This window comes from Mustela nivalis (genome assembly GCF_964662115.1).
Source record: "Mustela nivalis genome assembly, chromosome: X".
In the NCBI taxonomy this organism is placed as follows: Eukaryota; Metazoa; Chordata; class Mammalia; order Carnivora; family Mustelidae; genus Mustela; species Mustela nivalis.
Window position 1 is genome coordinate 108,469,436 of NC_139040.1, and position 24,535 is coordinate 108,493,970.

At 37.0% G+C, this 24,535-nt stretch overlaps 2 protein-coding genes across 2 annotated transcripts in view; one reads left to right on the forward strand and one right to left on the reverse strand.

Annotated features, from left to right (window-relative positions):
• Window positions 1-5,584, reverse strand: part of LOC309856579 (melanoma-associated antigen B4-like) — a 59,232-nt gene extending 53,648 nt beyond the window's left edge. The window contains exon 1 of the mRNA XM_082717937.1: window positions 5,518-5,584. The gene's annotated coding sequence lies outside the window, so the exon portion shown is untranslated. The remainder of the gene's footprint in view (window positions 1-5,517) is intronic.
• Window positions 5,585-14,711: 9,127 nt separating this feature from the next.
• LOC309856092 (eukaryotic translation initiation factor 1-like) lies at window positions 14,712-15,272 on the forward strand (the record flags this gene model as incomplete). Its single annotated transcript, XM_082716810.1, has 2 exons — window positions 14,712-14,836; window positions 15,035-15,272. 2 exons carry the CDS (start codon window positions 14,712-14,714, stop codon window positions 15,261-15,263), a joined length of 354 nt encoding a protein of 117 aa, XP_082572936.1. The 3' UTR covers window positions 15,264-15,272.
• Window positions 15,273-24,535: the final 9,263 nt, after the last annotated feature.

Genomic DNA, 24,535 nt, shown 5'->3' on the forward strand with positions numbered 1-24,535 from the left:
TTAAAAACCCTAAAGACTCAACCTAATAACTATTAGAATAACGAAACTTAGTAAAGTCACAGGATACAAAATTAATACCCAGAAATGTGTTGCCTTTCTATGTATTGATAATTAAGTAGCAGAAAGAGAAATTAAGAAAAAAATCCTATTTATAATTACACCAAAAAAAAAATACCTAGGAATAAACTTGATCCCAGGACCCCAGGATCATGACCTGAGCTGCTTAACCTACTGAGCCACCCAGGAACCCCTATAAGTAGCATTTTTTTTAAGTAGTAATTTTTTTTATAACAGCCATAGAAACATTTTTCTCCATAGAAACATTTTTCTATATATGTATCCTCCAGTAAGGGAAAAAATCAAATTTAATTACTGGGACTACTGCAAAATTTTAAAAAAGCTTTGAACACTGAAGGAAACCATCAACAAAACAAAAAGACAACCTACCGAATGAGAAAAGATATTTGAAAATGATATACCTGGTAAAGGATTAATATCCAAAACAGATAAAGAACACATACAACTCAACACCAAAAACATCAAAAAACCCAAACAATTCAACTAAAAAATGGGCAAAGAACCCGAATAGACATTTTTCCAAAGAAGACATACAGATGGCCAACAGACTCATGAAAAGTTTCTCAACATCATGAATCATTAGGGAAATGTAAATCAAATCCACAATGAGATAGCTCCTTAAACCTGTCAGAATGGCTAAGATTAAAACACAAAAAATAACAAATATTGGCAAGGATGTAGAGAAAAAGGAACCCTCTTGCCCTGCTGGTAAGAATGCAAATTGGTACAGCCATTGTCTCAAACAGTATGGAAGGTCCTCAAAAAATTAAAAATAGAATTACCATAAGATCCAGTAATGGCATTACTACCCAAAGAAAACAAAAACACTAATTTGAAATAATACCACATCTATGTTTACTGTAGCATTGTATGTAGTAGTCATGATATGGTAGCAGCTCAAGTGTCCTTACATAGATGAATGGAAAAAGAATATTTGGCTATAAATGTAATGGAATATTACTCAGCCACAAAAAAGAATGAAATATTGCTATTTAGAACAACATGGATGGACTTAGAGGGTATAATGCTGAATAAAATAAGTCAGAGAAAGAAAAATACTGTATAATTTCATTCATATGTAGAATTCATGAAACAACACAAATGAACAAAGAAAAGAAAGACAAACAAAAACCCAGACTCTTAAATACAGAAAACTGGTGGTTGCCAGAGAGTAGGTGTAGGGATGGATGAAACTTTGAACTTTTGGTAGATCAAATTAAAAGTATTACCACTAATAAGTGGAAATTAATATCTTAATTTTATAAGCACACCTAGGGACTTCATTCAGATTTCAGTAATTTTGTGAAATGTATTTTTCTACTTAATACATGGCAATGACATCTCCCTCCTTCCTCTCCATTAAGACAACCAAAAATATCTACAGATATTGCCAGATGTCCACGTAGGGGCAAAAGCACCTCTGTCTGAAAATCACTGAGCAACAATGTTGATGTCAGTACTTTTTTAAAACTAAAAAATTATAAATAATATAAACATTCCCAGATGGGTGCTGATTAACAAATTATTACAAATTTACAAGGCAGAATACTACTTAATCTTAAAAAAAATTAAGTTACAGAAGAATATACAGTATTCAGAAAGATCCTTCCCATATATTGTTAAGGGAAACTCTTATATTACAAAACCTTATTTTTTATAATTCAAGTGTATGTACTGAAAAAAACAATGGACAAATGCAAACAATAGTTCTCTCCTTAGGTGATGAAATCAGAATTATTTGTTCTGCCTTATCTATATTATAATACATACTGGAAAAACAAGAATACAAACAAATATGCTTTGTTGTTGCCTTTTAAAACAATAACCTGGGGACGCCTGGGTGGCTCAGTTGGTTAAGCAGCTGCCTTTGGCTCAGGTCATGATCCCAGCGTCCTGGGATCGAGTCCCACATTGGGCTCCTTGCTCCGCAGGGAGCCTGCTTCTCCCTCTGACTCTGCCTTCCACTCTGTCTGCCTGTGCTCGCTCTCACTCTCTCTCTCTTACAAATAAATAAATAAAATCTTTAAAAAAAATAAAAAATAAAAAATAAAACAATAACCTGAAAAATAATTTCCCAAAGATTTGAGAGAGAAAGAGGTACTTCAAACTGGAAGAAAATGAAAACACAAACTCAGAAAGATATATGGACCCCTATATATATTGCAACACTATTTACAATAGCCAAGATATGGAAGCAACTCAAGTGTCCATTGACAGATAAATGAATAAAGATGATGTGGGCTGTGTATCTCTGTGCGTGTACACCCATACACAAACATATACATACAATGCAGTATTGTACGTGTACACCCATACACAAACATATACATACAATGCAGTATTAGTCACGAGAAAGGATGAGCTCTTGCTATTTGCAACAATGTAGACAGACTTAGAGAGTATTATGGTAAATGAAGTAAGTCAGACAGAGTAAGACAAACACCACATGATTCCATTCATATGTGGAATCTAAAAAATAAATGAATAAAGAAAGAAAAAGGACAATGAGACCTATAAATACAGAGAACAAACTGGTGGATGCCAAAAGGGCGAGGGGTGGGGAAGTGGGCAAAACAGGTGAAGAGGAGTGGGAGATACAGGCTTCCAGTTATGGAAGGACTAAATTAAGGGATGAAATGTACAGCACAGAGAATATAGTCAATGGTACTATAATAGTGCTGTATGGTGACAGATGGTAGTATATTTGTGAGAATAGCATGATGTACAGATTTACTCAATCACTATGTGGCATACCTAAACCTAATGTAATACTGTATGTCAACTATACTCAAATACAAACAAAACAAAACAAAACAAAACCGAAGTTACTTTAAGGTAGGATTTTAATTTGCAGATCCAATCAAAACATGTTACACCAAGATAGCTGCCCACATTGTTTAACCATAAACTGATCTTAATTGGAAGGTATAAGCTGAATTTTTAATGAACCACATCAGGTTATACAAGTTGTCTGCCTTGCTGCTTTCTTGCCTGTCTGCCTGCCTGCGTGCCTGCCTTCCTTCCTTCCTTCCTCCCTCATTTTCTTCCCTTTAACAACGAAGTGTTTAATATCTTCTTGTTTCTTTTTACTTTCTTCTTGTTTCTGAATGGTGTAAAGCACAAAAGAATCTTAGCCATTGCGATTTTGTTCTCCCAAAAGCCAGAAGTGAAAGGGTTAACAAAATGAGAACTTAAAAAATTATTAACAGGTCTATTTTAACCTTGAACCTGAATACATACTTATAACATAGAACAAGACCATATCCAACATGAGATGTGAATCATATAATATCTAAGCTAATGTTATTTACAGCAAACTTGCTTGTTTGAAATTCTACTTTTGCCCTGGCTTTCAGACATTTTGCAAAGATTCATTTGTACAGTTCCTTTTCTAAATTTTGCAGTGAGATCATAAGAGCAGAATCCATTATTCAATCTTGATTTTATTTAGCAGTGACTGGATCTGTGTTTGTTTCAAATGCTCACAATCACTGCTAACTGCATTCTGAGAGCCCTGGTGGGTCTGACTATTTAATCATCTTGATTTCTCAGGCGGTCATCTTCTCACCCTTTATTCGCCATAACTTCCTCAAAGTTTGCTTGAGTAGCACCAATTCTAGCAGCCCCTCAAGATGACTATGGGCTATTTAATTACGAATTGAAAAATTGAGCCTGTTAGCATGAAATAAAGAGCAATATTTCCCTCACCTAAACCTCCAAGGGACGCACAAATCTTTAAACATTGTGAGGGAGGCCTCCAAATAAATGCAACATATACTGCTTCTAAAACTCATAGCAACCCCTAAAGTCATTTAAATCAAGTTGCAGTAACATCTGGTTTACCATAAATCAAAATTTAGATGCTATGATTAAATGGTCATTTGATGTTCAAATGAAGAATTTTAAGGATGGAAATAGAGTAATTTTAAAAAGTGTGGGCATCAACTAGATATTCGCCTGATAACCTCACCATACATTTATTCTCATGACATATCTTTTTTTTTTAAGATTTTATTTGTCCACTTGACAGAGAGAGATCACAAGTAGGCAGAGAGGCAGGCAGAGAGAGAGGGGAAGCAGGCTCCCTGCTGAGCAGAGAGCCCGATGTGGGGCTTGATCCCAGGCCCCAGGATCACAACCTGAGCCGAAAGCAGAGGCTTTAACCCACTGAACCACCCAGGTGCCCCACATGACATATCTTTTCATCCCAGGTGATACTAACCTATTTTGGATATCTTGTAAATCTCTTTCCTCTGGAGCACTGACAAGATGACTGTCTTGATATTTAGCAAAACGCTTTATATCTGCGACTGAACTAAAGTACACTTACTTTACCTTCATCAGCAACATGCAAACTTACTATGTTGCTGAAATACCATCAGTGTCAACAGTAACAAGTTTTGCAGTATTCCAATGGGTCATTTTGCAAAGTAAAATAAATTTTAAAAAATGTAATTTTTACCCATGATAGACTTGGATTATGTAGTTTGATTGTTATTGAAATTTAATGCAACAGACTCAACTTTATTTTCTGCCTTTTTGAAAAATGACATATCTCTAAATGCCTATTCCAAAGTCATAAACTCAGTACTTAAGTATTTTTCTACATTTCACCTTCACCTATGAGAAATAAACAGAAGAATCTGTAGAACTAAAGTTACCTTGGTTGTTAATAAGTAATAACTTGGACACTCCTTAGCACAGAGCATTTTGATAGTACCTTGGACAGTGGTGGCAAGCTGAAGAACAGATGGGCAGGGAGGACAAAAAGAGCACCACTTTGACAGTGTTATTCCAGGCAGAGACACCTAATGAGCAACTAATAGAAAGTCATAGGACAGCTCCGAAGCTAATTCTTGCCCTAGTGTAAAACCACTTCACAAATGTATTTGAAGGTTCTTCAACTTCTTGCTCTTTTTTTTTTCATCTTTGTTTCATTTTATTTTCATAGTAAAACAGAGTCGGGGAACTGAAGACAAAGATAACGAAGGGGAAGAAATGGCATCATAGGTTATAGTATGTACACTGTGCTCTTTGAACCCACTTCTCACAACCAGATGGCTTGTTAAACAGTGTCATCCAAAATTAATTGTGTACACATCATCTGGGATCTTGTTAAAATGTATATTCTCATTATGTCTGAAGTGGGGCCTGAGATTCTGCATTCCTAATAAGCTCCCCATTGCTGCTGCTGCTGCTGCTGGCCTGGGGACCACCCCTCAAATAGAAAAGGTGTAAAAGACTTTAACCCATTAAACCCTAAATCCTATCAAATCTCAAACCATTCAAGTAGAGTCATCTCCCTATACACTGAAAATAAAAGAAGAACATCAAGGCCAAATAAACCTCATATCAAGGCACATTTAACAGGCATGCTCTCTCATTTCATTCACAACTTATTTAATCTTAATAAAAATTTCCAGAACTAGGGAATATTACCTCCACTTCCTGGGTGAGGGGACTGATAAATAAAAATGTTCAGGAGCCTGTCCAAAGTCACATGCCTGGAAAGGAATGAAACAACATTGTGCACTGAGGTTTTGTGTTTTTTCATACAGCTCCTATGGATAGTATTTTATATGGAAAAAAAAAGGTTTTCATACACATGAACACATTGGATCTTCATAATATACGCCTTGTGAGAAAAGTATGAAAGACCTTATTATGTGCATTTTGTAGATGGGGAAAGTAATGCAGGAAAGATTAAAGAGGATGGCAATGTCCCAGAACTAATTAGCAAAAGAGCTAGAGCTGTCATTGACTGCTTCTGAGCCCCAGTCCTCGTCTCTTTTGTATTATTATCATGCTACTTGACAGTAATCAATTTGTAAACTAGAATAAAACAACAACAATTAGGAATGTGCTTCAGAAATTTCCAACAGAATTAACATTATTTATAAACTAAGCGTATTATAATAACTTCGAAAAAGGAAATAACTCGTATATAGGTTTCATTTCATTTTCAAAGGTCTCAAAATGTAAATTCCCAATGATTGCTCAGTCACTTGTCATTCCAGGTGGGAGCATGGCAAGGGGTACAGATCACACTCTGTAAGCCATAATAGTCTTTGTAACTACCTTATTTCATTTTCATACTTTATACTAAAATTTGAATGCTTTTTTGGATTTTAAAGGTCTATCTTGGGTGGCTGGGAGTAAAACCCATTTCAAGGGAATCTCCATTTTATTTAACAAAAAATAGTATTCATTTTGTTCTATAGATACTTAAATCCTGTATCTTTACTCTTTCTCTTAGCTAGCTCTTTTCTGTCAGTATTTATTTATTTTTTTAAGATTTTATTTATTTATTTGACAGAGAGAGATCACAAGTAGGCAGAGAGGCAAGCAGAGAGAGAGAGAGAAAGGGGAGGAAGCAGGCTCCCTGACGAGCAGAGAGCCCCATGCGGGACACAATCCCAGGACCCTGAGACCATGACCTGAGCTGAAGGCAGAGGCTTAACCCACTAGAGACACCCAGGCACCCCTTCTGTCAGTTTTTAAATGTAAGCAACTTCCTCCCATCATAAAATAAAAATCTCTCTTTTTAACTCATGTACTGTAACATATACCACTCTATTTCCCTCCTTTTCTCCAAAGACAAATATGTTTAAAGATCGGTTAATATATATCATCTCCCCTTTTCTATATTACTCCTCAAACTGCTATAGTTCAGATTCTGCCCTCATCACGCTACTGAAACCACTATCCTAAAGTCATCAACTTACCCACATATTGGTTATTTCCATGGGCCCAAATGACTTTCCAGCAACATTTTGTGCTTTTACTACCACTTTACTTTGTGAAATGCAGTCCTCTACTCTCAACTTCTGAAGCGAAAGGCTCTAGTGAGTTTCTCTAACTTCTATGCTTATTTTTTTCTCAGCTTCCACTGTATATAAATTTCTTTTACAGCATTTAGTCCTCATTAATTTATTCAGTCCTCAGATATTTATTGAGGCATACTCTGTTCTTTGAGTTATGCTAGGTGCTAGGAATAAAACTGATTAAAAAACAACTGACATTGGGATTTCCAGTTCAAGATGGCAACATAGGAAGACTCTGAACTCACCTCCTCCATGGAACATAACAAATTACACCTATTAATGGAACAATTGCTCCAAAGAAGAACTGAGGGTTGAGTGAACAAGTACTAAACAACCAAAGATAGAACAGCAAGAGAAAAGGAGATACAGTAACAAAGGGAACCTCCACCCCCCCCACGCTGCTAAAAGCAATGAGGAGGGATATTGCTGGGGGTCCAGGAACAGATTCCTTTAACCAAGGGCACAGAAAAAAAAAATGATGTGGTTTAAAAGAGAAACTAGCATGTAAAAGAAAAACACTAGAACTCTGCCAGGCAGCAAAGGAGCTGTGGGCATGTTCTCCCAGGTCAGAGGGGCCGGAGAATGACATGATTTACATTTCTATCCCACCTTAAAAGCCTAAACGTAAGCAGGGTCCAGACACCATAATTGGTGTCTCAGTGAGCCTGCAGCCTCAGCCAGCACAGAAGCCATTTGGACACAGAGAAAAAGCCACAGTCTAAAATGGTTGATGGGTTACAGGAACTTTTTTCCCCCAACACCTTAAAAAAGTAACTAGCATATACAGCCACAGCTCTAGCCAGCCAGCCAAAACCAGGAATCACACATCGTCTACATGGGGAACACCATATACACAAGCCCATTACTTCAAGTTTAGGAAAGAGGCCATTTCACCTAATTCACAGAAACAAACACAGAAAGACAAGCAAAATGGGGAGACAGAGAAATATGCTGCAAAAGAAAGAATAAGAAAAAAACTCGGGAAAAAAAAGAATTAGATGAAACAAAAATAAGCAATATGCCTGATAATTTAAAGTAATGATCATTAAGATACTCACTGTGCTAGAGGAAAGAGTGGAAGAACCCAGTGAGACATTTAATAAAAAGATAGAAAATATTTAAAGGACCAATCAGGGTTCAAGAATACAAAAACTGAAATAAAAAATACACTAGAGGGAACCAGCAGATTAGAGGATGCAGAAGAATGTATCAATCATCTGGAAGACAAAGTATTATGGAAAGCACCCAAGCTGAACCACTAAAAGAGAAAAAAAAAAGTGTTAAAAAATGAGATTAGATTAAGAGATCTCCTGGACAACATCAAGGAAGTATTTGCATCAAAGTGGCCTCAGAAGAGAGAGAAAGGTACAGATAATTTATTCGAAGAAATAATAACTGAAAAATTCTCTAACAAAGGGAAGGAAACAGACATTCAAGCCCAAGACATACAGACACTCCTAGAAGAAGAACCCAAAGAGGTCCACATCATGGCACATAATAATTAAAATGTCAGAGGTTAAAGAGAGAAGAGAGAATCTTATAAACAGCAAGACAGAAAGAAATACCTATAAAGGAAACCTACTAGGCTATCAGCTGATTTTTCAGCAGAAATTTTGTAGGCCAGAAGAGAGTGGAATGATATATTCAAAGTGCTGAAAGGAAAAAAAACCTACAACGCAGAACACTCTACTGGCAAGGTTGTCATTCAGATTTGAAAAAGAGATAAGGGGATTCTCAGACAAACAGAAGATAAAGGAGTTTATCACCACTAAGCAAGCCTTACAAGAAATGTTAAAGGGATTTCTTTAAGTGGAAAAAATGGTCATAATCAGACATAAGAAAATAATGAATAAAAAGATGTAAAATATGACAACATATATATAAAATGTGGAAAAGGGAGTAAAAACAGAAGAGAAGGGGAAAAACAAGATTTCTTTTTTAGAATGTGTTTGAACTGAAATGACTATCAAATTAATACAGATTGCTGTTTACTTAGGATGTTAAATATAAACCTCATGGTAATCACAAACACAAAACCCATGACAAATACACAAAAAATAAATTGAAAGAAAGCCAAACATAATACAATAGACACGCATCTATCACAAAGAATGAGATGAAGAGAATGGAACAAAGAAGAACTACAAAAACAACTAGAAAACAAATTTTAAAAATAGAAATAAGTTCATACCTATCAATAATTACTTTAAATGTAAATGGCATAAATGATCCAATCAAAAGATACAGTGTGGTGGAATGGATAAAAAAACAAAATTCATCTATATGCTGCTTACAGGAGACTCACTTCAGAACTAAAGACACGTACAGTGTCTGAAAGTGAAGGGACAGAAAAACATACACTGTGATTCCATGAAGCAAAACAAATACAAAAACAAAACAAAAACAAACCAGCTAGGGTAGCAATACTTATATCAAACAACAAAGACTTTAAAACAAAGACTGTAACAAGAGACAAAGAAAGGTACTGCATAATGATAAAGGAATCAATCCAACAAGAAGATATAACAATTGTAAATATCTATGCATCCAACCCTGGAGCACCTAAATACATAAAGTTAATATTAATGGACAGAAGGAGAAATTGGCAATATATAAATAGTAAGGAACTTTAACACTCAACTTAGAGGAAAGACCATCTGGACAGATAATCAACAAGGATGCAATGTCTTTGAATGACACACTGAACCAGAAGGACATAACAAATATATACAGAATATCCAATCAAAAACCAAATACACATTATTTTCAAGTGCACATGGAACACTCCCCAAAATATATAACATATTATGTCATAAAACAAGTGTCAATAAATGTAAGATGACCTAAATACTGCCATGCATCATTTCTGATCACAATGGTATAAAACAAATCACAAGAAAAACACTGGAAAAAAATGTAGGAACTGAACAATTTGACACTAAACAATGGGTCAAGAAAACAATCAAAGAAGACAACAGTGGGACCTGGGTAGCTCAGTCGGTTAAGTATTCAACTCTTGATTTCAGCTTGGGTCATGATCTCAGGGTCATGAGATCAAGCCCCTCAGAGTCAGGCTCAGCACTCAATAAGGAGTCTGCCTGAGATTCTCTCTCTTCCTCCCCATCTGCAAACCACTCCCGCATCTCACGCCTGAACTTGTTCTCAAATAAATAAAACATTTAAAAAAGAAGAAATTTAAAAATACATGGAGAAAAATGAAAATGAAAACGCAATGGTCCAAGCACTTTGGAACAGGGTGAAAGCAGTTCTAAGAGGGAAGTATATAATGATACAGGCCTACTTCAAGAAACAAGTAACAGACACATAGACCAGTGAAACAGAGTAGAGAGCCCAGATATGGACCCTCAACTCTATGGGCAAATAATCTTCAACAAAACAGGAAAAAATATACAATGGGAAAAAGACAGTCTCTTCAATAAATGGTGCTGGGAAAACTGGGCAGCTATATGTAGAAGAATGAAACTTGATCATTCCCTTACACCGTACACAAAGATAAACTCAAAATGGATAAAAGACCTCAACGTGAGACAGGAATCCATCAGAATCCTAGAGGAGAACATAGGCAGTAATCTCTTAGATATCAGCCACAGCAACTTCTTTCAAGATATGTCTCCAAAGGCAAAGGAAACAAAAGCGATGATGAACTTTTGGGACTTCATCAAAATCAAAAGCTTCTGCACAGCAAAGGAAACAGTCAAAAAAACAAAGAGGCAACCCATGGAATGGGAGAAGATATTTGCAAATGACAGTAAAGACAAAAGGTTGATATCCAGGATCTATCAAGAACTCCTCAAACTCAACACACACAAAACAGACAATCATATCAAAAAATGGGCAGAAGATATGAACAGACACTTCTCCAATGAAGACAGACAAATGGCTATCAGACACATGAAAAAATGTTCATCATCACTAGCCCTCAGGGAGATTCAAATTAAAGCCACATTGAGATATCACCTTACACCAGTTAGAATGGCCAAAATTAACAAAACAGGAAAGAGCATGTGTTGGAGAGGATGTGGAGAAAGGGGAACCCTCTTACACTGTTGGTGGGAATGCAAGTTGGTGCAGCCTCTTTGGAGAACAGTGTGGAGATTCCTCAAGAAATTAAAAATAGAGCTTCCCTATGACCCTGCAATTGCATTCCTGGGTATTTACCCCAAGGATACAGATGTCGTGAAAAGAAGGGCCATCTGTACCCCAATGTTTAGAGCAGCAATGGCCATGGTCGCCAAACTATGGAAAGAACCAAGATGCCCTTCAACGGACGAATGGATAAGGAAGATGTGGTCCATATACACTATGGAGTATTATGCCTCCATCAGAAAGGATGAATACCCAATTTTTGTAGCAACATGGATGGGACTGGAAGAGATTATGCTGAGTGAAATAAGTCAAGCAAAGAGAGTCAATTATCATAGGGTTTCACTTATTTGTGGAGCATAACAAATATCATGGAGGACAAGGGATGTTAGAGAGGAGAAGGGAGTTGGGGTAAATTGGAAGGGGAGGTGAATCACAAGAGACTATGGACTCTGAAAAACAATCTGAGGGGTTTGAAGTGGCGGGGGAGTGGGAGGTCGGGGTACCAGGTGGTGGGTATTATAGAGGGCACGGATTGCATGGAGCACTGGTGTGGTGAAAAAAAAAATGAATACTGTTATGCTGAAAATAAATAAAAAATAAATTAAAAAAAAAGAAGAGGAACAAGTAAAAAGTTCAAATAAACAATCTAACCTTACATATAAAGGAACAAGAAAAAGAAGAATGAAGCCCAAGGGGAGGAGAACAAAGGAAATAATAAAGATCAGAGAAGGGGAAAAAATGGCATAGAGACTTTATTTTTTTTAAAGATTTTATTTATTTATTTGACAGACAGAGATCACAAGTAGCAGAGAGGCAGGCAGAGAGAGAGGAGGAAGCAGGCTCCCTGCTGAGCAGAGATTCCCGATGCGGAGACCCTGAGATCATGACCTAAGCCGAAGGCAGAGGCTTAACCCTCTGAGCTACCCAGGCGCCCCGCCATAGAGACTTTAAAAAAAGAAAAAAAAATCAATGAACTCAAGAGATGGTTCTTTGAAAAGATGAACAAAATTGACAAAACTTTAGTCAGACTAACACTGAAAAAAAAAAAAAAGAAAGGACCCAAATAAATAAAAACAAAAATGACAGAGGAGAAATAATAACTGATACCACAGAAATACAAAGGATTATAAGAGAATACTAAGAAAAATTACACACCAACCAACTGGATAACCTAGAAGAGATGATTACATTCCTAGAAATATATAATATCTCAAAACTGAATCCAGAAGAAAGAGAAAATCTGAACAAACTTAAAATTGAATCAATAATCAAAACACTACCAAAATAATAAAAATCCAAGACACATTGATTCACAGGTGAATTTTACCAAACATCCTCAAAATATTCCAAAAAGCAGAAGAGGAAGGAAAGCTTCCAATTTCCAAGCTAACATTACCCTGATACTAAAAGTAGACAAAGACACCACAAATAAAGAAAACTACAAGCCAATATCTCTGATGAACAGAGATGTAAAAATCCTCAGGGAAATACTAGTACAACAAATCTAATAATACATTAAAAAGATCATTCACCACAATCAGGTGAGATTTAGTCCTGGGAGGAGAACAAAGGAAATAATAAAGATCAGAGAAGGGGAAAAATGGCATAGAGACTTTATTTTTTTTAAAGATTTTATTTATACAGTATTTGCAAAACAATCATCATAATATACCACATCAACAAAACAAAGGGTAAAAACCATATAATCATCTCAATAGACGGAGAAAAAGCATCTGACAAAATTCAACATGACTTCATGATAAAAACTCTCAATAGAGTAGGTTTAGAGGTTACATACTTCAACATAGTAAAGATCATATAAGAAAAACCCATACCTAACATATTCAATGGTGAAAAACTAAGAGCTTTTCTTCTAAGATCAGGAACAAAACAAGAATGTCCATTCTCATCACTTTTACTCAACATAGTACTGGAAGTCTTAGCAACAGAAATCAGACAAGAGAAAGAAATCATAGGTATCCATATGGGTAAAGAGGAATTTACTGGCACTATTTCCAGATGATATAATACTATATATTGAAAATCCCAAAGATTCCAACAAAAAAACTATTAGCAGTAATAAATAAATTTTAGTTCCAGTATATAAAATTAATACCCAGAAATCAGTAACATTTCTATACCCTAACAGTGAAGTCACAGAAATAAAAATTTTTAAAAAATTTACAATTGCACCAAAAAAGAATAAAACAACTAGGAATAAAATTAACCAAAGAGGTGAAAGACCTGTCCTCCAAAAACTATAAAACAACTGATGAAAGAAATTAAACATGACACAAATGGAAAGATATTCCATGCTCATGAACTGGAAGAACCAATATTGTTTAAATGTCTATACTACCCTAAGCAATAGAGATTTAATGCAATCCCTATCAAAATATCAATAGCATTTTTCACAAAACTAGAATAATATTAAAATTTGTATCAAACCACAAAAGACCCCAAATAGCCAAAGCATTCCTGAGAAAGGACAAAGCTCGAAGTATCAAAGTCCCCAATTTCAAGATATAATACAAAGCCTTAGCAATCAAAACAGTATGGTACTGGCACAAAAATCAGACATATAGATGAATGGAACAGAATAGAGACCTCAGAGATAAACCCACACCTTTAGGGCCAATTAACCTATGAGAAAAAAAGGTAAGAAATAGAAGGGGGAGCAGTCTTTTCAGTAAATGGTGTTGGGAAAACTGGACAGCTACATGTAAAAAAAAAATCATACTATTCCCTAACACCATATACAAAAATAAACTCAAGTTGGATTAAAGTCCTAAATTTGAGACCTGAAACCATAAAAAACCTAGAAGAGAACACAATAAAGTCTCTGACATCAGCCATAGAAACATTTTTCCAGATATGTCTCTTACAGCAAGGGAAACATAATTAAGAAGAAACTATCAGGACTACACCAAAATAAAAAAATTTTGCAGAACAAAGGAAACCATCAACAAAACAAAAAACCTACTGAAAGGGAGAAGATATTTTCAATTGAGACATTCAATAAGGATACTTGGGGTTAATAGCCAAAATATAAAAAAAAAAATTATGTAAGTCAACACCAAAAAAAAAAAAATCCCATTAAAAAATGAGCCAAGGGGTGCCTGGGTGGCTCAATTGTTTAAGTGACTGCCTTCGGCTCAGGTCATGATCCTGGAGTCTCAGGATCAAGTCCCACATCAGTTCCCTGCTTGGCAGAGAATCTGCTTCTCTAGCTGACCTGTCTCCTCTCATGCTCTCTATCTCTCTCAAATAAATAAATTTAAGAAATCAAATCTTTAAAAAAAAAAATGGGCAGAAGACCTGAATATATATTTGCCCAAAGAAGACATACAGATGGCTACAGACACATGAAAAGTTGTTCAACATCGCTAATCAGGGAAGTGCAAATCAAAACCACAATGAGATATCACCTCATACCTATTGGAATGGCTAAAATCAAAAGAATAAGAAATAAAGTGTTGATGAAGATGTGGAGAAAGAAGAACTGTGCATGGTTGGTGGGGATATAAATTAGTAATGCCACTATGGAAAATAGTATGGATGTTCTGTAAAAAAATTCAAATTAGAGGCCAAGTCACTGAGCCACCGCCTTCCTCTTGAGTCCCCTTGCTTCCTAATGCTTGGTTCTCCACACCCCAAACCCCCACCTTCTTCCACCACTGCCTTCCGCAGGAATTGTATTGTATGTCTGCTATCCAGAGCCTCCACTCTTTCGACCCCTTTGCTGATGCAAATAAAGGTGATTATCTGCTTCCTCCTGGCACGGGGGCTTATTTCCATATAAGAATTCGACAGAGAGGGACGCCAGGGTGGCTCAGTTGGCTGGACGACTGCCTTCGGCTCAGGTCATGATCCTGGAGTCCCGGGATCGAGTCCCGCATCGGACTTCCAGCTCCATGGGGAGTCTGCTTCTCTCTCTGACCTTCTCCTCGTTCATGCTCTCTCTCACTGTCTCTCTCTCAAGTAAATAAATAAAATCTTAAAAAAAAAAAAAGAATTCGACAGAGAAATGGCAGGAAGACCCTTACTACTATCCAAGAGATGGCTGGTGATTATGATAAAAAGAAACCAACGAAGCTGTATAAGAAGAAATTTGCCTGCAATGGTACTATAGTAGAGCATCCAGAATATGGAGAAGTAATTCAGATACAGGGTGAGCAGCACAAGAACATAACCCAGTTCCTGGTAGAGACTGGACTGGCTAAGGATGACAAGCTGAAGGTTCATGGGTTTTAAGTGCTTTTGGCTCACCAAAGCTTAAGAGAGGATTTCCTTACAATGATTAAAATTTCCCTTCTGTCCCTTGTCACAAGTTTAAAAAACTTCACAGCTTGTATGATGTAACCTTTTGGGGTCTGCTTTTAACTTGGACTAGTGTAACTTTTTCATGCAATAAACTTCAAAGAGAAATATTGTATGATCCCATAATTCCACTATTGGCTATTTACACAAAGAAACTGAAAACACTAACTGAAAAAGATATATGCACCCCTATGCATACTGCAGCATTATTTACAATAGCCAAAACATAAAAACAGCCTAAGTGTCCATGCAGAGATAAATGGATAAGGAAAATGTGATATATAATGGAATATTATATAATCATAACAAGGATGGCTTCATGTCAGTTGCAACAACATTAATGGACCTAGAGGATATTCTGTTAGGTGAAATAAGTAAGGCTGAGAAAGACAAACACCATATGATGCCATTTATGAAGCATAAGCAAAACAAAAAACAGAATCAGACCTATAAATGCATAAGACAAGCTGATGGTGGCCAGAGGACAAGAGGGTAGATGGTTGGACAAAATGGATGCAGGGAGAAGGTAATACAGGCCTCCAGTTATAGAATGAGCAAGTCATGGGAATAAAAGGCAGAGCATAAGGGACAGTCAGTGATATTGTAATAGTGATGTAACAGAACAGATGGTAACTACATATGTGGTGAACATAGCATAATGAATAAACCTGTAAAATCACTAACTTGCAAACCTGAAATTAATGTGACATTGTATTTCAACTCTATTCAAAATAAAAATTTTAAGTGTAAAAAAAACCACCAGCTGACATCACAGAAATACAAAGGATCACAAGAGATTACTATAAAAAAATTATATACCAACAAGCTGGACAACCTAAAAGAAATTAATAAATTCCTAGTAGTATACAGCCTTCCAAAAAAATCAGGAGGAAATAGAAAATGTGTACAGACCAATTACTAATATGAATTGCATTGGTGATTTATAAACTACCAAGAAATAAAAGTTTATGACCATAATGATTTACATATGAACTGTACCAAACATTTATTTATTTTTAAAGATTTTATTTATTTGACAGAGAGAGAAAGAGAGGACAAGCAGGGGGACCAACAGTCAGAGGGAGAGGGAGAAACAATCTCCCTGCCTAGCAGAGAGCCCAACATGGGGCTTGATCCTAGGACCCTGGGATCATGACCTGAGCCAAAGGTAGGTGCTTAACTGGCTGAGCCACCCAGATGCCCCACTCTACCAAACATTTAAAGAAGACTTAATACACCTATTCTCCTCAAACTACTTCAAAAAATAAAAGAGGAAGGAAAACTTACATTTTATGAGGCTAGCATTACACTGATACTAAAAGTAGACAAAGCCACCAGACACATATAAAAACCACAGGACAATATCCCTGATGAACACAGATACAAAAATCCTTAACAAAATATTAGCAAACAAAATTCAACAGTACATTAAAAGGATCATCCACCACAATCAAATGGGATTTATTCTGGGGATGCAAGCATGGTTCAACATTTGCAAATCAATCAATATCATATATACATCAACAAAATCAAGGATAAAAATCATATAACTGGGCACCTGGGTGGCTCAGTGGGTTAAGCCTCTGCCTTCGGCTCAGGTCATAATCTCAGTGTCCTGGATCGAGTCCCGCATTGGGCTCTCTGCTTAGCAGGGAGCCTGCTTCTTCCTCTCTCTCTCTCTCTCTGCCTGCCTTTCTGCCTACTTGTGATCTCTCTCTGTCAAATAAATAAAAATCTTTTTTAAAAATACTAAAAAAAATCATATAACCATCTCAATAGATGCAGAAAAAGAATCTGATAAAATTCAATAACAATTCATGATAAAAAGTCTCAACAAAGTGGATTTAGAGGGAACATACCTCAACATAGTAAAGGCCATATATAAAAAACCCACAGCTAACAACATACTCAATTTCTTCTAAGATCAGGAACAGACAAGGATGTTCACTCTTACCAGTTTTATTTAATATAGTACTGGAAGTGCTAGCCACAGCAATCAGATAAGCCAAAGAAAAAAGAGCTATCTGTGTTGGTAAAGAGGAAGTTAACTATCAGAATTTGCAGATGACATGATACTGTACAAAGAAAACCTTAATAACCCGATAAAAAAGCTTCTAGAGGCACCTGGGTAGCTCAATGGGTTAAGCCTCTGCTTTCATAATACTGAGTTCAGTAATTACAAAATGCAAAATTAATACCCAGAAATCAATAACATTTCTATACACTGGTTGGTAATGAAATAGCAGAAAGAAAAATTAAGAAAACAATTCCATTTAAAATTTCACCAAAAATGAATAAACTTAACCAAAAAGTTGAAATACCTGTCTGTTAAAAACTATTAAACACTGATAAAAGGAATAAAAGATGACACAAAGAAATGGAAAGATAGTCCATGCTCATGGATTATAAGAAACAATATTGTTTAAATGTCCATAATACCAAAAGCAATACAGATATTTAATGCAATCCTTATCAAAACACCAACAGGATTTTTCACAAAATTAAATAATGTTAAAGGCTGTATGGAAGCACAAAGTACCCAAAACAGCCAAAGCAATTTTGAGGGGGGAAAAAAAAAATCATGCTGGAAGTATCACAATCCCAGATTTCACAATATACTACAAAGCTACAATAATCAAAACACTACAGTATTGGCAGAAGAACAGACACACAGATCAAGAGAGAAGAATTAGAACTCAGAAACAAACCCATATGTTTACAGTCAAGTAATCTACAACAATGGAGAGAAGAATATACAATGGGGAAAAGGCAGTCTCTTCAACTAATGGTGTTGGGAAAACTGGACAAAGACTGCAAAAAAATGTTCACCATCACTAGTCATCAGGGAGATTCAAATCAAAACCCATTGAGATACCACCTTACACCAGTTAGAATAGCCAAAAATAATAAGACAGTAAATAACATGTATTGGAGAGGATGTGGAGAAAGGGGAACCCTCTTACACTGTTGGTGGGAATGCAAGTTGGTGCAGCCTCTTTGGAGAACAGTGTGGAGATTCCTGGGGTAAATGGAAATAGGATAACATTTCTCTTTCTCTGCTATACTGAGTCTGGCACCTAGGGAAGAATGGCATACACATGCCAAACATTAAAATATTTATGCTGATTCAGTGCCATGGGGCCACATAAAAGGAAGTTACAAAACATTAGCTTAAAATGAATTTTCCTAGGAGAGCATGAATACTGACAGAAGTAAGTAGATGAGACCCAGCAGAAACTCACAGATAACTCCTGAATACTGAAGGGTAAGGTTTGGAGGTGAGGGTGAACTGGGGGAATGACTTTTGTTACCGAATTCAATAGTAATAAAAAACATTCATAGTCAAATCTTAGTAGTCACCCAGTGAAAGCATCAAGGAGGGGACTACAGGTGACCACATCAGTTATTTGGTACAAGTGCAGGGATATTTGTTAAAGCTTGAGGATCTCAGAAATCATCCCATACAGAGAAGAAGAATCTCAGCATTCCTCACAACTCTCCATTTTTCCATCTCTCTGGTTGCCAAGTGCAGGGATATTTGTTAAAGCTTGAGGATCTCAGAAATCATCCCATACAGAGAAGAAGAATCTCAGCATTCCTCACAACTCTCCATTTTTCCATCTCTCTGGTTGCCAAAGCTTTAAAATGTCTATCATCTCATCTTCTAATGTGCTACCTGTGTTCCACCTGCATGTAAGGCCATGTACTGTCCTCTCACGGTCAAAGAGGTGATACAGGAGGAATCCTCCTAGCAGCTCAGGTAAAGCCACTTAGAAATGCACAGAGCAATCAACAAAAGTCCAAAATTGAGTTAGTGGAGAGAACACATTAAAAGATGCAATGGAACAGCACAATTTTAAAAGTATTAGTTACAAACCACATAAGTAAAAATTAGAAAGCATATGATATTTGGTCACAGTATGGTATAAGGAAATATGATTATAAGAAAAAAGAAATGAGTGACACCTGGGTGGCTCAGTCAGGTGAGCATCCAAGTCTTGGTTTCAGCCCAGGTCATGATCTCAGGGTCCTGGGATTGAGCCCTGCATCAGGCTCCATGCTCAGCAGGGAGTCTGCCTGGAGATTCTTTCTCCCGTTGCCCCTCTCCCACCTCACATACATGTATGCTCACTCACTCTCTCTCTCTCTCTCCTCTTGCTCTCTCTCAAATAAAAAAATAAATAAATACAAAAAAGAAATATGAGATGGGATATAAAATAAGGTAAGAAAGAAGGAAGTAGAAATTAAAGGAATGTTAAATATAAAGCTTAATAAGGAAACAAAATTTATTTGGCATGTTAAATGCCTTTATTGGAAACAGTAATGAGGAAACTTGATGCTACAAAATTATTAAAATGGAGGAAAACTTAAGGAATACTGTCTACTAGTTAGAAAGGAAATATGAAGAGATTAAAATTAGGAGAAATCAAGGGTGAGGAGTCAAGACGGCGGAGAAGTAGCAGGCTGAGACTACTTCAGCTAGCAGGAGATCAGCTAAATAGCTTATCTAGATTGCAAACACCTGCAAATCCATCAGCAGATCGAAGAGAAGAAGAACAGCAATTCTGGAAACAGAAAAACAACCACTATCTAAAAGGTAGGACTGGCGGAGACGTGAATCCAAAGATAGACCCCGGGGAGAGGGGCCAACTCCCGGCAAGCGACGGCGCAACGGAGCACAAAATCAGGACTTTTAAAATTCTGTTCCGCTGAGGGACATCGCTCCAGAGGCTAAACCGGGGCGAAGCCCATGCGGGGTCAGCATGGCCTCAGGTCCCACAGGGTCACAGAAGGATCGGGGGTCTCTGAGTGTCACAGAGCTTGCGGGTATTGGAACCGGAAAGCCGGCTACAGAGACAGAGCTGAGTAGTAAGCTCACAGCTCGGTGTTACCTTGAAACGGTCGCAGGCTTGGTGAGCTCGAGCGTGGCCGGAGGTCAGGCAGACAGGAGTAACTGGGCACTGTTCTCTGAGGGTGCACTGAGGAGTGGGGCCCCGGGCTCTCGGCTCCTCCGAGCCGGAGACCAGGAGGCCGCCATTTGTATTCCCGTCCTCCAGAACTCTACGGAAGGTGCTCAGGGAACAAAAGCTCCTGAAAGCAAACCTGAGCGGATTACTCAGCCCGGCCCCTGGTAAGGGCGGTTCAATTGCCCCTGGGGCAAAGACACTTGAGAATCACTACACCAGGCCCCTCCCCAAGAAGATCCACAAGAAATCCAGCCAAGAACAAGTTCACCTACCAAGGAGTGCGGTTTCAATACCAAGGAGAGCAGCAGAATTCCAGAGGAGGAGAAAGCAAAGCACGGAACTCATGGCTTTCTCCCTGTGATTTTTTTTAGTCTTGCAGTCAATTTTTTTTCTTTTTCATTTTTTGTTTTTTTTCTCGCCTTCTGGTAAAATTTTTTTTTAACTTTTACCCTTTTCTAACGTTTTTTAACTAGTTTATCTAATATATATATTTTTTTCTTTTATATTTTTCTTCATTCATTTTCTTTTTTAAAAAATTTTTTTCTTTTCTTGTTTTGTTCTTTTTTTTTTTCTTTCTTCCATTTTGAACCTTTTTTTTATCCCCTTTCTCCCCCCTCACGATTTGGGATCACTTCTGATTTGGTTAAAGCATATTTTCCTGGGGTTGTTGCCACCCTTTTAGTATTTTACTTGCTCCTTCATATACTCTTATCTGGACAAAATGACAAGACGGAAAAATTCACCACAAAAAAAAGAACAAGAGGCAGTACCAAAGGCTAGGGACCTAATCAATACAGACATTGGTAATATTTCAGATCTAGAGTTCAGAATGACAATTCTCAAGGTTCTAGCTGGGCTCGAAAAAGGCATGGAAGATATTAGAGAAACCCTCTCGAGAGATATAAAAGCCCTTTCTGGAGAAATAAAAGAACTAAAATCTAACCAAGTTGAAATCAAAAAAGCTATTAATGAGGTGCAATCAAAATTGGAGGCTCTCACTGCTAGGATAAATGAGGCAGAAGAAAGAATTAGTGATAAAGACCAAATGACAGAGAATAAAGAAGCTGAGCAAAAGAGGGACAAACAGGTACTGGACCACGAGGGGAGAATTCGAGAGATAAGTGACACCATAAGACGAAACAACATTAGAATAATTGGGATTCCAGAAGAAGAAGAAAGAGAGAGGGGAGCAGAAGGTATACTGGAGAGAATTATTGGGGAGGATTTCCCCAATATGGCAAAGGCAACGAGGATCAAAATTCAGGAGGTTCAGAGAACGCCTCTCAAAATCAATAATAGGCCCACACCCGTCACCTAATAGTAAAATTTACAAGTCTCAGTGACAAAGAGAAAATCCTGAAAGCAGCCCGGGAAAAGAAGCCTGTAACATACAATGGTAAAAATATTAGATTGGCAGCTGACTTATCCACAGAGACCTGGCAGGCCAGAAAGAGCTGGCATGATATTTTCAGAGCACTAAACGAGAAAAACATGCAGCCAGAATACTATATCCAGCAAGGCTATCATTGAAAATAGAAGGAGAGATTAAAAGCTTCCAGGACAAACAAAAACTGAAAGAATTTACAAACACCAAACCAGCTCTACAGGAAATATTGAAAGGGGTCCTCTAAGCAAAGAGAGAGCCTACAAGTGGTAGATCAGAAAGGAACAGAGACCATATACAGTAACAGTCACCTTACAGGCAATACAATGGCCCTAAATTCATATCTCTCAATAGTTACCCTGAATGTTAATGGGCTAAATGCCCCTGTCAAAAGACACAGGGTATCAGAATGGATAAAAAAACAAAACCCATCTATATGTTGCCTCCAAGAAACTCATTTTAAGCCCGAAGACACCTCCAGATTTAAAGTGAGGGGGTGGAAAAGAATTTACCATGCTAATGGAAATCAGAAGAAAGCAGGAGTGGCAATCCTTATACCATATCAATTAGATTTTAAGCCAAAGACTATAATAGGAGATGAGGAAGGACACTATATCATACTCAAAGGGTCTGTCCAACAAGAAGATCTAACAATTTTAAATATCTATGCCCCCAACGTGGGAGCAGCCAACTATATAAACCAATTAATAACAAAATCAAAGAAACACATCAACAATAATACAATAAAAGTAGGGGACTTTAACACTCCCCTCACTGAAATGGACAGATCATCCAAGCAAAAGATCAGCAAGGAAATAAAGGCCTTAATCGACAAACTGGACCAAATGGACATCACAGATATATTCAGAACATTTCATCCCAAAGCAACAGAATACACATTCTTCTCTAGTGCACATGGAACATTCTCCAGAATAGATCACATCCTCAGTCCTAAATCAGGACTCAACCAGTATCAAAAGATTGGGATCATTCCCTGCATATTTTCAGACAATGCTCTAAAGCTAGAACTCAACCACAAAAGGAAGTTTGAAAAGAACCCAAATACATGGAGACTAAACAGCATCCTTCTAAAGAATGAATGGGTCAACCGGGAAATTAAAGAAGAATTGAAAAAAATCATGGAAACAAATGATAATGAAAATACAACGGTTCAAAATCTGTGGGACACAACAAAGGCAGTCCTGAGAGGAAAATATATAGCGGTACAAGCCTTCCTCAAGAAACAAGAAAGGCCTCAGGTACACAACCTAACCCTACACCTAAAGGAGCTGGAGAAAGAACAAGAAAGAAACCCTAAGCCCAGCAGGAGAAGAGAAATCATAAAGATCAGAGCAGAAATCAATGAAATAGAAACCAAAAAAACAATAGAATAAATCAATGAAACTAGGAGCTGGTTCTTTGAAAGAATTAATAAAATTGATAAATCCCTGGCCAGACTTATCAAAAAGAAAAAAGACCCAAATAAATAAAATCATGAATGAAAGAGGAGAGATCACAACTAACACCAAAGAAATACAAACTATTATAAGAACATACTATGAGCAACTCTACGCCAACAAATTTGACAATCTGGAAGAAATGGATGCATTCCTAGAAACATATAAACTACTACAACTGAACCAGGAAGAAATAGAAAGCTTGAACAGACCCATAACCAGTAAGGAGATTGAAACAGTCATTAAAAATCTCCAAACAAACAAAAGCCCAGGGCCAGACGGCTTCCCGGGGGAATTCTACCAAACATTTAAAGAAGAACTAATTCCTATTCTCTTGAAACTGTTCCAAAAAATAGAAATGGAAGAAAAACTTCCAAACTCATTTTGAGGCCAGCATCACCTTGATCCCAAAACCAGACAAGGATACCATCAAAAAAGAGAGCTATAGACCAATATCCTTGATGAACACAGATGCGAAAATTCTCAACAAAATACTAGCCAATAGGATTCAACAGTACATTAAAAGGATTATTCACCACGACCAAGTGGGATTTATTCCAGGGCTGCAAGGTTGGTTCAACATCCACAAATCAGTCAATGTGATACAACACATCAATAAAAGAAAGAACAAGAACCATATGATACTCTCAATAGATGCTGAAAAAGCATTTGACAAAGTACAGTATCCCTTCCTGATCAAAACTCTTCAAAGTGTAGGGATTATCACTCTTCGCAGATGATATGATACTATATGTGGAAAACCCAAAAGACTCCACTCCAAAACTGCTAGAACTTATACAGGAATTCAGTAAAGTGTCAGGATATAAAATCAATGCACAGAAATCAGTTGCATTTCTCTACACCAACAACAAGACAGAAGAAAGAGAAATTAAGGAGTCAATCCCATTTACAATTGCACCCCAAACCATAAGATACCTAGGAATAAACCAAACCAAAGAGGCACAGAATCTATACTCAGAAAACTATAAAGTACTCATGAAAGAAATTGAGGAAGACACAAAGAAATGGAAAAATGTTCCATGCTCCTGGATTGGAAGAATAAATATTGTGAAAATGTCTATGCTACCTAAAGCAATCTACACATTTAATGCAATTCCTATCAAAGTACCATCCACCTTTTTCAAAGAAATGGAACAAATAATTCTAAAATTTATATGGAACCAGAAAAGACCTCGAATAGCCAAAGGGATATTGAAAAAGAAAGCCAAAGTTGGTGGCATCACAATTCTGGACTTCAAGCTCTTTTACAAAGCTGTCATCATCAAGACAGCATGGTACTGGCACAAAAACAGACACATAGATCAATGGAACAGAATAGAGAGCCCAGAAATAGACCTCAACTCTATGGTCAACTGATCTTCAACAAAGCAGGAAAGA